At 34.3% G+C, this 17,081-nt stretch overlaps 1 protein-coding gene across 1 annotated transcript; it reads right to left on the minus strand.

Annotated features, from left to right (window-relative positions):
* Positions 1-1,092: 1,092 nt before the first annotated feature.
* Positions 1,093-16,013, minus strand: LOC131770155 (uncharacterized). The gene is made up of 17 exons (XM_059085859.2): positions 15,882-16,013; positions 13,749-13,872; positions 12,581-12,679; positions 12,078-12,143; positions 11,586-11,651; positions 10,714-10,805; positions 9,920-10,017; positions 9,566-9,693; positions 9,384-9,440; positions 9,028-9,102; positions 7,921-7,983; positions 7,331-7,387; positions 6,842-6,913; positions 6,354-6,413; positions 6,168-6,206; positions 5,180-5,271; positions 1,093-2,923 (listed from the first exon to the last, which is right to left on the minus strand). Exons 1-17 carry the CDS (start codon positions 15,992-15,994, stop codon positions 2,806-2,808), a joined length of 1,419 nt encoding a protein of 472 aa, XP_058941842.1. The 5' UTR covers positions 15,995-16,013; the 3' UTR covers positions 1,093-2,805.
* Positions 16,014-17,081: the final 1,068 nt, after the last annotated feature.

The raw sequence follows: 17,081 nt of genomic DNA on the forward strand, positions 1-17,081 counted from the left end.
ATATTCATGTACACTGAATATCACTCAGAGCAAATCTCTTTTAAACAATTTCCTATGATGACAAGAATTCACTTACTACCTTAAATTATGCCGCACACTGAAATCACTGATAGCAATGGACCTGCATGACCAATTTTACCTCAAACAAAAACCAATGACACCTGGAATATAATTAACCATTTCAATTCAGGTCAGGAAACAATACATTTTACTACCCTAGCATACACATGTGCGATCACTACTTACTTAAAAAAACTACACATTTTTCATTTAGTTAATCATTTCTTAGGAACCATAAAGAATTCAATTTGGCCCTCTGAATGCAATTGCATACACCTAACTGTTTATCTGCTAGTTAGAGTAACATTATGCTTCTAAATTAAATTGCTGCATCAGAAAACTACAAGACTAGTGCAGTATTGCTGTATTGTTTACGTATCATTTTTATCACAGCAAATATAATGCAAAACGGAAATACCTGCAGATTACACACTCATTCACCTACCTAATGTACTTAACACACTACACACCATATTTATCAAATTGTTCTACTGACCTTGGATAAAATGGTTATCAAAAATTCTCCTAGGCTTACTAGCAAATTTAATATGTATTCTGTACATTCAGCATCAGAAAATGACATCAAACATTTTGTTGGCTTCGATCAATGTTGGCTGAAAAATTTCAGAAAAATTTGATTCAATTGTTGCACAGATTGTAGGCATACATAGAGCACAGCACAGCATATCAGAGTTTCTGCCAGACAATGAGTTTTACACGATACTTTTGCATGGTTTAATCCCTAGTCTCTTCACTAATCAACCCAAGATGTAGCCATGAAGGCCAGAAGGCTGAGTGCAAAATGTACCCTTTTTTTTTTTGGCAACATCCACCTACAGCAAGACCATAAAGAAAACTGTGATAAATTAAAGAAAAAACAGACTGCGCTAGTATCATAAAGGCTGTAAACTTTCAAATAGTCTGCTAATGCCATTATTACATTATTTGGTAATTAATTATATTTATTGGGCAAATTTAACACTAGATAACAGCCTTTTAACAATACACCATACACATTTCTAGCAACATTGCTTAAAAAATCCTTTTCTTTATTCAGTTATTGTCAGTGTAGTAATTCCTATCCATTCCTTATTAATTACAGAAGTAATATAAAATTACAATTCAGGTAAACATGAATTATTTCCTTATCAAGTACAATTCACTACTACATGGCACACCAACAATCCACAATCATGATAATCATAACTGATACTGCTTCTTGTTTAACACATAGATTAAATTTGAGTGTAGACCAATATAGTGAAAATCTCTGCACGTATATATCTGAACTCTAAAATATTGTTCAGTTTTACAATATATGAACATATGCATGTATAGATCATTTCATGTGGTGTCTAAGAATAACATTTAATTTTTGCATAAACTTTACAGATTGATGATATCACATCAAGATAACATTACAGATCCTAAAATTTGTGGAATTTGATATTGCTCAGCTCAATGTTGGCCATTTTAAAATGAAAATTTACTCAGTAAAAATTGAACTATGCAGAATTTGATGTAAAATACACAGAACTGTCCTTGCCTACAGAAAGCAGGGGCTTTGTATCTAAATTAGGTTGGTGTTCTTCTCTTACATCTGCAAACCATTATTTTCATGCTGTAAAATTGCTGCATCATCCAAATATGTCTTTGGAAACAGTATTTTAAAAAGAAGACTTTTTTATGCAATATCTTTTCATTTATATAATCTAGTGAGAGAAGTACTGACTGTTTCATTCTGTGAAAAGAATGAAAATAATTAAATCACACTGAGAGTCAATAAGCCAAATACTTTCCATAGGTTTGAATGCACAAGTCTGCAGTTAACTAAAATGATTCATCTTTGGGGTTTCACATGCTACTACAGTGGTCAACAGAAGATAATCTACAACATTTTCTAGTATCATATAAAGCAAATAGATTCCACATTGCCATGCCACTGTTCAGTAGTAGAACACAGATGACATCAAAATGTGGTACATTTGGCACAGCAATTCTTAAACATGATAAATGGGAGACTTTTGTCTAGTTAAAACCCTAAACAATTCAGGATAGCTTCTTGAGTAAGTAATTTAAGATCTAAACAGTTTTACAAGGAACCATCTGTTGGCCTAAACAACAAAAGGACAATACATGTCACCATTTGAGCATCTTGAAAAGTTATAACCTAAAATATTTCCAGATTGTCATCATAATCTGTTTCAATCATCTCTATCCACATTCATCCTTTGTTTCTTTTTGATTGATTTAAAACCCTTTAATCCTCAAGAACTGATTACTAGTTCTTCTTTGTGGCTGGTATGAAACTGGATGACTTGTAATTAAGTCAATTTAAGAGCCCTGTACTGAAGGAAGCTTCTACAAATATACTGATATAAAAATATCATTTACCCTTAAGTAAAATTCTAATCTGCAAATTTTACAAGAGCTGGAAAAGATCACCCAGGTTTTCCTCATTAAAACTTAATTCTAATTTGAACAAGCTCATTTGAAAGCCTTTATAGATAAAAGATTTCTAAGTTCTGTGTTTCCAGTCTGTTTTTTTTTCCAAAATAACTTTCCTAATCCGCATCAAATGAAGACCTTTACATGATACATTTCGGCTTAAAAATCTATCTCAGTCAAAATAGCAAATTAAGGCAATCACTTTCTTATCTACAAAAATTACAACATACATGTACATATAATCAAGTTAAAATGACTGACAATAACAGTATCCTTCAGCACTAATTAATATGACTATTATTTTGTGACTGTACAGTCGCTAATGGTGGTGACTACTTTTAGCAAACCAGTTTGAATTGCATCAACAATGCCAGGAAATGATCCTAAACTTGTAAGGACTTCATGAGCTCCTTCCCTGAAGTGAACATGAATAGCAGAAAAAAGAAAACAATTGTGGGACAAAGTTGACAATCAATGTGAATAGAGTAGAACACTGCTACCTCAAACTCAGGGTAATTTAGTATTACCTACTGAGTTGATAACATAAATTGGCCTCCATAGAGAGTTTCAAAGCTGATATTTCAAGCGTTAGCCCTTTGTCAGAGTGAATGACGAAGGGCTGATGCTTGAAACATCAGCTTTGAAACTCTTTACGGTGGCAAATTTACATTTCACTTATCAAATCAGTTGATAATACTTAATTACTCTGTTATGCTTTCCCACCCACACAGCACCACAGTTTCTTTAAAAAATTACCCCCTTAACTCAAACTCTGTTTACTTGACTCCCTACTAACTTGAACAAAATCAGATTTACTCTGGATTTGACCTTATTGTTTCAGTAAATCATTTACAATCAGCTACCTTGAACTCCCGATTAGCTCAAACTTCCCATTAATTTGAACTAATTTTACTTTCTCTTGCCTCAAATTTACCCTGATAACTAGAACTGTTGGTAAATATGTTAGTTGATAAACATTAAAGTTTTAGAACATAGCTAATAAACATGTCCCAATCTTTAATGACGATTTATATGAATGTGATAACATTTATAAAAATTCAATGTTGAAGTCCATGAAAGCCCAATAAGCATCTGATCGTTGTTGATATGACAAGTTACTCTACAGTAATTCCTGTAATTTCTTTCTAAGATAATGCAGTCCAAACATGACATAATTACTGCATTTATTTGATTAAATGCTGCAGCGTTTATCAAATTTTCTGTGATTCATGTGCAGCATTTATTCAAGGGAGGGGTATGTAAGAGGTGGCATTTAAAATCCAATTTATTTCTTGCAAACAATAGTATGGTAACTGACCATTTTAACTTAAAAAAACAGAAACTTATTTTAGTTCTTGTCTAAAAAGTCATTTCTTATATTGTTCTCAATTTCACAATTTGCATGTCAATACATAAAGTGAATAAAGACCTTATGTTGGATACACTTTCTCGACGTCAGAACTTGTACATTCAAAAAAAATTTGTGTCTGGTTCTCTTTAAATTTCCAACTGTGATTGAAGCAATGATTGCTGTGTGCTTTTTGAGTCTATTATTTGAATAAACATAGCCTCATGCTGTGGCATTCATTCAAGGACAGTGTTTATCAATATTTCTGCTCTAAAATGCAGTATTTATTCGAGGGCGGTGTTTAATCAAATAAATACGGTTACGTAATTAACGGATTAAATATTGCTCACACAATTAAAAAACTTTGCTTAAATGTCCTTCGCAACAGTGGCAATCTCAAGCAGAGAAAGCACAACCTTTGTTTTTCTTATATAAATTTGACTTAACATTATTATCAAAGAGCTTTGACTAATAAAACAAATTAATGTACCAATTGGTAAAAGCATGATTCCTCGTTACATTGTCACTGGGTTTTTATATATAACTTCTTTACCAGTGAGGTGCAAATCATAATTCAGTTTGTAGCATGTATTTCAAATGACCAAGCATTTGGCATCCAGCACCAGGCTGGTAAATAAAAGTGATCAAAACAGCTGATGAGTTAAAAAAAACTAGGGTGGGGAATTAAGGGGCTTGCCTGCTTTTGCACAGTACAATAATTATACTTGCAATTATGTATATGAATGCATTGCATTGACCCTTCCACTCCAAGGAGTGATCAGAAAGAAAATTTTCCATTAAATATTGTAACATTTACAAGTAAAAAGGAGATGAAAAGAAAGAAAAACATTAACTCTTTAACTCCCAGATCAAATTTGTCATTCTCCTTACTGTCAACCATACAATTCTCATAATGTTAGTTCAGAGAATTTAGCATTGGATTAACTAATTATCCCCAAATTGATATTTGTCTTTATTCTCATCTCTTATCCGGTTGATATTGATATTGTGAGGAGAAATTCTCTTTTGGTCACTTATGGGAGTTAAAGGGTTAAATTTGGGGATATTGTTTGATATGACATCAAATTATAAGAGCTAAAATTGTAAACAATGTAACTATAAAGAACAGTACAAAGAGTTGATATTTTGATCTTAGCAGTTAAAGGTTTCCTAGAGTAGCTGCCCTAAGAAACATGCATGTACACCGTTCAATTTTTATCACCACCTTTAATTTAATTTATAATGGCAAAGGACACTATTTTATGGTAATGTTTTGAATGCTTACTCCTCTTTCAATATGCCTAGTTTAGTTTCTTTTCATACCTTATCAGAACATCTACAGCCTTTTCTCTTTGATGGCTGAGAAGGTACATGACAGTCCTTAGGCCATGACACTTGATCGTCTTGTCTGTTGACTACAAAAGCAAGTTGCTACATCAAAAATTTTTCTGTGGCCTACACTTTGAATTCAGTCAAGAGACCATTGAAAAAGTGAGTAAGGATGGTAGGGTCCACAATACATTGGAAAAAAAATTCTTAGGGAATAAGGAACCAAGAGCCAATATTCCACCAGTATGGCACTTAGCACATTTGTTTAGTAAAAGATTTATTACATGACTAGAGACTGCCTTTGGTTTCTCAACTTTTTGCTGTTTTGTCTTCCTGCTTTTGTAAGATTTACAAGCTCTTCTGGAACTCAAAAGCCAAACCCAAAATTTTGCAATAGACTTACAATGATCATCAGCTTCTTTACTGTAAGTAATTCATTATCCAACTGCTAAATTTACCATTTAGTGATTCATTTCAAAGTTATAGCAAAATGAAAGCTGCTTCCAGGTATTTCTTGGAAATGATGATTAACAACAAAAATTAATCGAACAATAACTATTTTGCATGTCTGCATACATGCCCCACTGTGAAGTGTGTTTGAAAATCAGGTGGGCTCACCCAACATATTTGCTTGCTACTCATTACTTAAAGATTTCATGAGAACAATCTTTCAATTCAACATCTTTCAATTTCTCTCAGCTCTAGGTGAGAACATGACACTATAATCATGGAAATTGGTGATGGAGTTTTGGCTGAGTGCAATTTCTCCAAAGAATGTCATCCCTACAGACTTCAGTCTTGTCTGAAATGGCAAAACTCCTCCCCTGAAGGAAGTGGAATCACTTGGGAGAATGCTTAGTCCAATAGTGCCAAAATATCAGCCCTTAATGGACCAGTAATGGAACCTTTCAATAGGTTGATTATAGTTATCTGCCCTCAGTCAGTAATGTATAGCTTCTTCAACTTTTAGATTTACAAGTACCTTCAGGTGTGTCTCTATAATTCTTGGCAGATATTGTATCTAAAAGAAAAAAGAGATAAATTATTACAAAATAAAAAATGACAACCTCTTATTTTCATGCAAACAGAGTCAAGTATAAAAACTAAGTGAATTTTGGAGAAAAGTTACCAATACAGTCCCGCACCATATTGAAAAATAAAGACATACCATAATAGATGAATTCTGATGAAACTTTGAAAAGTTACCAAGGGCTCTGGATACATGTGTCTGTGAAAATATGTAAACTGTTTTTAACTATGATGTTATAAAATAACTCAAATAGTGACAATGATTAGGAACTGTTCCAAAAATCTCTTAAAAGTCAAGAGTTTTAAATTCATAGTTAAGAACAGTTAAGATCATAAAAGAAGTATTAAGATTGACTAGCATCCAGTTATTCCTCACAGTACCCCCCTGAATCAAACATTTAATTTGTGAGAATAAAGAAAATGATCACCAACAAAAGAATTTCTTGATTGTTAAACAAGTTTTTTTTGTCAGCAGCTTTGAAAATGTTTAGAGAACGGAATGGAGAATATGCTTACTGATGCTAGGGTGTAAAGAGTCAAAGAATATACTGTCAGTGACAAATTATCATAATATGGAGGTAGTGGTAATTCTCAGTAAAGAGCTATCAACTACTAATCATTGGGTACCTGGACATCTTTATGACCAGTGTGAGATGACGTCAGAGAACACATGGCTTGTAAACAATCCCTAAGGGACATCTGAATAAACAAACACAAGAAAATAAACAAATATTTGCTGACAAGCCTTTTAAAAGGCTACACATTGTGATTGAGTCAACCATTTGAACACTTCATAAGATGGGAAGTCAAGAGAACACATGATTAATACAATATTGTTACTTTGGAAGCTTAAAGAAGTGCTGGACCATAGGAAAAGCAATTAAAGATTTATAAGAAATAAAATCAAGATGAAAAAGAGAAGTACAGATATCAGAGGCAACATGAAGGAGCTTCATGCTTACATTAAGAAACCAGGTCTTTGAAAGGGCCTGAGACCTATTAACAAGAGCAAAATTCACAGTGGAGGATGTCTGGTACATATTTAAGCTTCCAGATCAATTCGTCTGAAATCCTCTTAAACATGTGAATGTAATGTACATTGCCAAGGCACTGTACCTGATCTTGGTCCCCTGTTGCCAAATTTGCAATCAGACAGGATGCATTTACAAGGACCTTATGAGAAAAAGACATTATTTGATATGTTTATTGTAAAATTAGCCACTCTAAAGACTTTCTAAAGCTAATGTTTTGAGTGTCAGCCTTAAAGTCTCACTTTTCTTTTTCACTTTGTTGATAGAAAGAAATAACAAGTACAAAGAGTTAGGTATCCTCTGAACTTTTTATGGGTTGATAAACCATAACAAAAAAAAGAAGAAAAATCTCAAAAACACATTGGATCTGATTATCAATTCTCCTCATCAAGAATTGGTTTCATGAGAGAATATTCTATTACATCTCAATTGTTAATAAATTTACCTTTCACTGATATTTTCATTAACTAAATCATGGAAAACATGACTGATATCAAAATGTGAGGTTGGAGGGAAACCACTTATGGGAGCTTAGATGTTTCATGAATACACAGACTGCCATGTAACAACAAGCTGAGGTAGAACTTGGAAATTCTTGTAGTCAGAATATTACAGAAATTAAAATCTGGCAATGAGCAGTTGTGAGTTAGGCCTTCCAAATACAATTTTTGTTACCTGTAAATTTTTTGGTCCTCTTGTAAGGGCTTCAACTAAACATCGACCAGCTGAGAAATCTTCCTGGAAACAGAATTAGTGCTGCTACATTTATTCTGTTATACTTACAAAGAAAGCCTCAAGTAATATACCAATAATCAAATGGTATATTATATCATTATCTTAACCCACTTAACTTTCATGAGTGACGGAGACAGAATAAACACTGACAACTGACAAATGACAGACAAAATTTTCTCCTTACAATACCAATACATTATCAAGCAGATAAGTAATAAAAATATCAATTAAGGATTATTAGCTGATCCAATAATGAATTCTACAATCTAACATCATAATAATTGTATGGCAGACAGTAAGGAGATTTGCTGAAAGGGATAAGATTTTGGGAATGAAAAGGTTAAATTAATCTATAATTTCACTAGCCAAGGTCATTATCTGCCCCCATCTTCTGGGCAACCCATGGGTATTTGCATAACCATCTTCTAGGGTGGGGAATTTGAACCTTACCTGACTGGATGGGGTTGGGAATTTGAACCTGAAGTTACAAGTTTTTCCAGTGGAATACAAGGATTTCATATTTAAATATGGGGGAGTTTGAAGGTAAATAGTTCACTTGTGCAAGCAAATGGCTCAGAAGAAAAGGTCTATAAGGTCTAGGTTTTATCACCTTGTCAATGTGTAGAGAGTCACAGTCACTGATTTAGCCTTTAAAAAAATTACCTTCATTTTTTTGAAGGGGGGGAGGCATTTTAACACAGCTTTTGCCCCATGGGAGGAATGGGAATGCAAACAAATCAATCTTTTAAAGTTCAAATGCCTAAGGGGGGTTCATTGGAGAGAATGTCAAAGTCCACTCCATTCATTAACAACCAAAAAAATTATATTCAACTCCATTTTTAAATTAAGTACTAATTTTTTAAAGCACAAATTGATTCTTATCAATCACTGTTTAAAAATTCAGTATGAGAACAACATTAAATCTTCTTTGAATTTAGAAAAAAGGCAGCACTGATCATGATATTTAACACATATTAATTGCACATCGATCTGCTTCTAATATTTACCAGCTACATAATAAAATAAATTTTAAAAAGGCAAGACCACCTGAACAATGCGATGCCTCTGCCAGTCTGTACCAACAGACATCTGTGCCAAAATTCTCAAGGATATTTCTTGAATCTATAATGGATGTACATCTACATTTTATCTCATAAAGTAACAAACATAAAGGGTACAGAGCTATCTGCAAGTTCTGTGCAAAATTAGTAACAGTGCAACACCAAAACAAAGATGATCAGAATTCTTGTTGAAACTTATGAAAAGGTAAAGACAAACTTAAAAATTCTTTAGCTTCTGTTGACTTCAAGGGAATATAGACAAATGTTTTATTAGTTCCAATTTGGGATTAAAAAAGATAAATCTGTTCATATGTTTAATCCACTAATACTTTAGTCATGTACCTTTTCATCTTGTGCTTTTGTCAAAGCTAGAATTCTTGGCAGGGCATTCCGATTGCTCTGTCAGCACAATGAAAAAAAGTAAAAAAAAAAAATCATTTTTAGAATACTAGATAATGCTTGTACAAAAATCAATAATAAAATAATTATGACAAACATGTGAAGCTCAAAAGACAAATTGAAACCTCTATAAGAGGAGCTACATTGCCATGATGCTCAACAATGTGACTCAATGTCATCAGGGCAAGGAGGGCAATGGCTTCTTTCATTGCACACACTGTTAACACAGGATCTAATGCACCATCAGCTAAGGCTAGAAGAAAAAGAAAGCAGTGCTTTTAATTAGTGGATGTCTGTTGCTGTGAATTACACAAAGCTTTTCATAGGCTAACTCACAACTACAGCTTCATAAAGTATTGTAACTCTGGAGAAAGATTTTTTTTCTTGCCACAAGTGTGTGACAAAGAAAAAAGTCTGCTTGAAATTGTAAAGAGTAATTCTGTCTCAGTCACTCATGGGAGTCAAATGGTTAAACTGACCTTGTGCTTTTAATTCAGGTGATTTACAAAATATCATCAATGCACTGATTCCATCAATCAAGGTTTGCTCCTGACTCTCACTGACAGTGGAAAGTATGCTGCAATAAACAAAATAATTTAATTCATATTAACCAACAATAACCCATTTAACACTTCTAAAACAAGGAAGTAGTCAGAAAGGTATATCAAGTCTATCACAGTGGTTTTGATACAATTTGGTATAAATGTGTAGTTTAGAATAACAGGCAAAACATTTCGACAGCCTGGAGAGCCTCCTGTTCCAAGGGCTGTCCAGAGTTTCCCAGGTAAAAAATTTGAAGTGCTACTGACACTCTTGCAGCCACATTTTCCTATATTTCAATGTCTCCTCAAATTTGTGTCTACATTGTTCCTTGAGGTCAAGCAATTTAAACAGATTTGAAGAGAACTGCTTGTATGTCAGGAGTAAAATGACAACCACATGTAAAGGTTATATGCGAGTATCTAGCCTATCACAATCCAGCAAATCTACCAGCTATCTGGCTGCTATTGAAACAGCTAATAAAAAAACTGCATCCTTCTGGAGAAGTCACACCATGGCTAATCTTACAGAGCTTTGCTCTAACTTAAACAAAACAGTGGAGTGATGTAATTAAGAGTGTTAATAAAGTCAACAGAAATCAAGAGAGCACTGTGTGCTCTAAAATTTCAATCTCATTAAGGTCAGTTAAAACAATAGGATATTTATTATATATAAGTGGTTATTGTAAGAGCACTTGTTGTGTAAGTAGTAATAAAAACACAGTTAATCCCACCTGCACAAGGCTCTAATGCCTCCACATTTGGCCAACATTGAGTGCAATGGAGGATGAGTAGAAAGGATCTGAAGTCCTGATGCAACAGCTGCCTAACAAATGAGAATTAACATCCTCAGTTACAATGGACCTTAGCCATATTTAGTCTATACCACACAGGTGAATGGTGCTTCTTGTGTGCCCTGATTGGCTAATTAGGAAGTGATTAGCAAGTACTTTTCACCTCTGAGCAGCCATAGAGACAAAATCACTCGTCAACAATTTAGTTTCCAACCATTTTTTTGGTATGTTGATAGGAATAATTTAATGGTAATTTTTTTGGTTTTTGTGTGGTAGATACTAAAACAATTATTCGCCTCCACTTTGGTGAACAATTGCGCAGATCATGCGCATGAAAGGTGTGAAATCCTGTTGAAATGCAATCACGAGTATGTTCTTTTGCCAGTCATATTCCAAAATTTTCAGGTAAATTGCCCTCCATCCCACATGGCAGTGCAGCACTCTCTAACATGAGCTACACAAATTTGTACAGCACTCTTGACCAATCAGTTACAAACTGACACAACTCCACACTTTTCCACTCAAATCTATATAATTTACTATGAGTTCTAATACAAGGGTTTCTTGTATTTAACTTTGTTCTAATTGACCATAACTTGATCATAACTTTGGTTTCTGTTTTGTAACATGCAATCAAATGCACACTGGTCAAGGAGAAATTAAGTGTTACTCCAGCAATCATCCATGTCATGTGTGCAACCTACAAGTACATCAGCAAAAATAAAAGTGAACATGCTAGAAAACCTGAAAGGGAAACAGGGACAAAATTCAACTAATCTAACTTATGAGAGCCGTTAAATCCATAGACTTACTTTTACGTCATAATTCTCACTTTGACTGAGAAATATAAGAGTCTGCACCCCACCCATCTCCACAACCTACATTAAAAAAGCAAACATCAAGATCTTTGAATTAGGCAGTTTGTAATTTATAGAACTTCTGAAAACATTTGACACCAATAGTACAGACTGCTATGATATGATCCATTGGCTGTAATGTAAATTATCATTTGATTTGGAATGTAAGTCTTTAGTCTAACCATTATTGATTTCTTGGAGAAAATCTTCTTTCAGCCAAATTCAGGAAACTACAGACTCATGGAGACTGAGCTGAATTAAAGTTGGGATAATTGAAAGGCTGGGTAATCAAAAACCAGAAATAAAACTCAATACATGTTAATTCAATAAAGAAAAATTAAAAGACATTCTCAAACCATTGTGCACCATTGCCAAAACTTACCAAGCTATTTACAAAACAACACTTTTAAAACAACAAAGTAAAAAAAGCATTTAACTATGTTTTACCTTTGTGAGTCCATCAGGATCTTTGCATAACTCTGTTAAAGCTTTTGCTGCTTCTAGTTTGAATGTCTACAGATACATTGTACAAGGGTTACTGTTTGTAACATCGAAACATTATTCAATGTTCGTAATAGAGCAGTTTTCAATTGAGTTGTGAAAGCAATTTTGGATTGCTTTTTTTTGGTTTATTTTACTCTATAATTGGGCCAGAAAACTTGCACCACATCTTTAACCAACCAGATACAAAATAAAAAAAACAAGAAAAACTTTTCTCCCACATTTCCCTCTGCATTAAACAGTTTGGTCCATTTTACTTTGAGTTCTATTTGGCTGTTAAGCAGTTTCCTCCTCTCTTCTGCTTGGCCTCTGTGATTACTTTAGTTTTGGTTTTTTGACACTCATTTGAAAAGTGCTTTGAAAGGCTAAATTGGTGACCAGTAAATAAGAAGTAGAAAAACCATTCAACAGAAGCATTGCAATTACAAGGTTGTATTAATTATTTTTACCATCTGAAGTGATCTTGACTTTGTGACAAGAGAAGTTACTTCAAGACAGTAGTCACAGATCCTCTCTGGCTCATCAAATCCAAGTTGTGGAAGAGGAACCTAGCAAAACACATTTTTATTTCATAATACTGAAGACAGTAAATTTCAGATTAATATTGTACATGCCAACATGTTCAAGTTGTGGAAGGGGAACTTAACAAAACAAATTTAAATTTTATATGGCTGCATGAAGACAGCAAATTTGGCAAATGAATATTTTACAAGCACACAATTGAAAAGTTAGAACCTTGAGTTTCGGTAAAAGCTGTCAACAGCAGTCTACCCCAGCCTTACTCTGATTAGACTATGAAATGGCCATTGGGTTTCACTTTACAGCCCCCTTTTTGGCACAGTCGACTATTATACCATGGGCAGCCGCTTCTGAAAAAGTTATGGAAACCCCTAGTGTTGTGATGTCATTGAGCTGTTAGCTGGTCCCCAACCTCTGCACAACATCACCTTATTCAAATAGTTTTCGCGCAAATTATCCTTAATCCTTGGGTGTCATTTAGTACATGTCTCCTAACTGTCAGGTAAGTTCTTGCTTCCTTTTCATTGTTTGATTTTCACTTACCTTATTTGTTCTCATTGTAAATTACTATTATGTGTAATACTTCATGTATTTCAGATACCACTGGTTATGTAATTAAAACTTGAGAATTTATTGGTGTGTTCACTACACCTTATCCTTACCCTACACACTACCCAATAATATCTTAACCCTTTAACTCCCAAGATCTGATCATTTAGTCTCCTTTCTTGCTTATACACATTTCCTTGTAAACTAGTGACAAGAATTTGGCATTTAATGAACAAAACATCTACCTGATAAGTTTGAGTATTCTCGTCACCTGTTTGCTAGATATTGTATGGATATTACAGGGAGAAGTTACAATTTAATCAGTTATGGGGATCACAGGGTTAATTTACCATGATATGAAGAACTGGAGACTTAAAACAAATTATACTAAATCTAACTTGGAGATGAACACAAGAATTTTAAAACAACATTTCCATGCAAACCACACTGTAATGTAACTGAGAATAAAGGGTATTTAATCGACAAGGAAGGCACTCCAAGAAGGCATTATATGATAACAGGGGTGAAGTTAACAGTTAACTGAGTCACCTTCTCATTGCAACACTTGCTACAAAGAACTTTTCCACACTGCCTACAGTGATGTTTTCTCCGGATTTGTGTAAACTTCTGAGAGCAAAGTGGACAGACTTGGGCTGAGTCATCTGCAAGCCACCTGAAAAAAAATATATTGGAGTTGATCATCATATGGTGTGCTGAGATATAATTAAAGCAAAGCAATAAAAATGAGATATAATTTGTCAAAACCTTGTTGGGAAATTTAACCACATATATGAACATTGTTCACTAGCCTGGTCACATTTGACATGGTCAGCATAATAATAATTCCCTAATGCTCATTCAAATAACCCTTCTTAGCTTTGCTTTTCAGGAAACATTCTTTATAACAAATGGATTCCCTCGTGCTTCACATCTGTCCACTAATAGATCACAGATGATGTCAAAATGTCATTGACCTGTCGTTGGATTCAAAGGATGAAGGACTAATGCTCAATGTGTCAGTTTTTAAACTCTTTACAATGGCCAATTTATGTTATCAACTCAGTTGATAAAACTTAACTTCCAGAAGTGATTAACATAAAACTTCTCCCTACAATATACATACATTCTTCAGCAAACAGGTAATGAGAATATTCAAACTTATCATGTAGAAGCTGCTATCTTGATCAAGCACAAAGTTCTTATAACTAATTTACAAGGAAATGTGCAGCAGCTACAGGGGAGAATTGACAATCAGATCTTGAGAGTTAAAGGGTTTTTACTACATTTTGATGTCTTCTTTGATGTATTACTGAACCAACCCATAGCAGCATGGAATCTATTTGCTTTATATATAACAAAGAAGGCAAAATGTTGTTAATGGTGATGTCATCTATGTCTCTAACACTCCATAAGTAAAAACCATTTGAAATGTGCATATGATTTAGCTTACAACACAATGCTTCCAGACATGTTGTCAGAGCCAAAAGGGCTAATTTTTATGAATATTTAAAGAAAGGTTTGTAACACAGTCTCTTGCCTCTTATTTCCATTTTAAGATAACAATTAGGAGTTAGGCAGACAGGGATTTTTGACTCCAATCATAGCTCATTGACAATTATCAGAGCTGTTTATGAACTGAGCGTTTCGTTTCACCTACATGGCCTGGTTACTAAGTTGTTATCAAAACAACAGCATTCATCACATTCGAAGACAATTTTTAAATGTTCAGCGTAAAAAATCACATATGTAAATTAAGATAATTTTCAAGACTTTCAACGGCAGAGATAAAAAAATATGTTTCTTTTCTAGAGCACACTTATCCCCTTGCATGGGTGTTGAATAACTTCATATTAGGCAAAATTATTTATAGGCATAGAAATCAATATTAATAGTTACATAGGCAAAGTCTTGCTCAAAAACTGAAATGAGTTCAGATATGAGCAAGAATATAAATAAAATGTTTGTGAAATTTTATCCGATTGAATTGAATACAATTAGCCTTGGAAAAATAAATAAAGTATACAAGTCAAAGAAGTTTACTATTTGAAGAAAGTCAGCTGTATTGAAGTAGATTTCCGATATAAAATGGTACATTTACTATTCCTTTCCCAATCGACTGATTCTTAAAGAGTGAAGGCGAAATACTAAGCTGCTGGCGGAAAACTTTTACTAATCCAGCGCAAAACCGTGTAAGTATATCCAAGACAGAGCTCGAGAGCTTCGCAATTATGTTGACAGTAAAACTCAACTTGGAGACAAATAAATATTTGTTTAGACTGTAAGCTAAGCCTCTGTAACGTATTTGGAAGAAAGAACTCTGTGATAGACTGGTAGATCACTTGTTAGGTCGATCAGGTACTTGCTTGATCGACCATTAGTAGAGCTGTGGGCAGAGGCCTGTTAATCCTACTTTACATACTTAAGGCGCCCATCTTTAAATTTAAATTCGACCCCTACATAAAACAGTATATTGCTTTATATAACGAACGAGGTAGTTTATAAATCTGTTCCACTATTTTTGTTTTTTTTTAACCAAATGCTGCATAGCGACTCTTACAACGTTCAGGCCACTACTCGCAGGGGGTGACTCCGATCTACCTACAACCATCAATGAACAGCGAGCCCACAAAAATACAATTAGCGGGAAAACAACTTTAATATCTTTAGCATTTTGGCTCTCACCTGGCCTTTACGAGAAGAAAAGGAGTGCTTGAAAATACATTTGCTGGACCCTCGGTTATTGCAGCAAAAACATCTCTGTCGTGAATACGAATCCTGTTTGAGTTGCTTGCCATGTTGAAATCTTCCTACCCAGTCTTCCTTCAATCAATAGGCGATTTTCAAACAAGTTCAAGCTCTTGTAACGCAAGTTTTTTTTGAGGACTTGTCACGCAAAGGTATAAAAAAACAAAACAAAAAAAAACAGATAGAGCAAATAAATAAAATGACCAACAAACGAAGAACAGCTTTTTGAGCATCTAACTCACCGCTGTCATTTAAACTAGATTCTCGAAATCCTTTTGTTTCTGCCACGATAGTAGTAATTTAGTCGCGCGATACTTCTTAAAAACGGCTGCGAACTTGTACTCATAAACTTAGGCATCGCATACGAATGCAATGGCTAACAGAGACATAGATATCGAAGAAAAAAGGACAATATCGGCATTGACACACTGAAAACACTCAAAGCTCTAGGCTCCGTCTGCATTCTCCATCGCTCCCCAATCAGCATTTTGTGTGACGAGACTAACCAGCGTGTGACAAGGTAACCAAGCTTGTCGACACCCAATGGGAAAGAATAAAGGAAATTTTAATCCAAGCTCGAAGCGCAAACATCCGAACTTTCCTCTAAAGGCACAAGGCAATATATTTGCACAGAATTTTTACCCCACGAGGTCTTCTCTTATGTGACGCTTCCATCGTTTTTCTTGCCACGCAGAAATACGTCAGTCCACATCGCAGGCCATGCCACTTCGGATGGTTTTGCAAGGGGCGTTGAAACAGGACGATGGATTCATTCATGAACGTAATCTAACAAATCTAGGAACAAACGTATGGTGCAGAAGTGTGAGACAATGTGTTTCTAAATTGCAAAGTAAATGAGAGCCAAAAGGTCTTCCTTCATAAAAGCACTCGGCTAAAAAGATGTTTCTTGACTTTTGCGACACCCTTTCCTTAGATCAATATCTTTCAATGAATAATAAAACAAGGAAACAAATAACAAGATTTAGTACAATAGGAAAGAGGATTCCAACTTGAACGTGTCTCTTGAGAGGATAATGACATCTACACTTTAACAAATCGTCCCCGACAAACCCTCTCGTTATGGATCTGGTATAAAAGCTATTGAAAAAGAGAACTTGTCAAAGACACTCAAAGTTG

Source organism: Pocillopora verrucosa, chromosome 13 (genome assembly GCF_036669915.1).
Source record: "Pocillopora verrucosa isolate sample1 chromosome 13, ASM3666991v2, whole genome shotgun sequence".
In the NCBI taxonomy this organism is placed as follows: domain Eukaryota; kingdom Metazoa; phylum Cnidaria; class Anthozoa; order Scleractinia; family Pocilloporidae; genus Pocillopora; species Pocillopora verrucosa.

Coding starts and splice junctions, on each gene's coding strand:
- LOC131770155 (XM_059085859.2), bottom strand. CDS start 15,994: ATGGCAAGCAACTCAAACAGGATTCGTATTCACGACAGAGATGTTTTT. Junction 9,103..9,383: donor CAAAAGCACAAGATGAAAAG/GTACATGACTAA, acceptor CATCCATTATAG/ATTCAAGAAATATCCTTGAG. Junction 7,984..9,027: donor AGAGGCATCGCATTGTTCAG/GTGGTCTTGCCT, acceptor TTCTGTTTCCAG/GAAGATTTCTCAGCTGGTCG.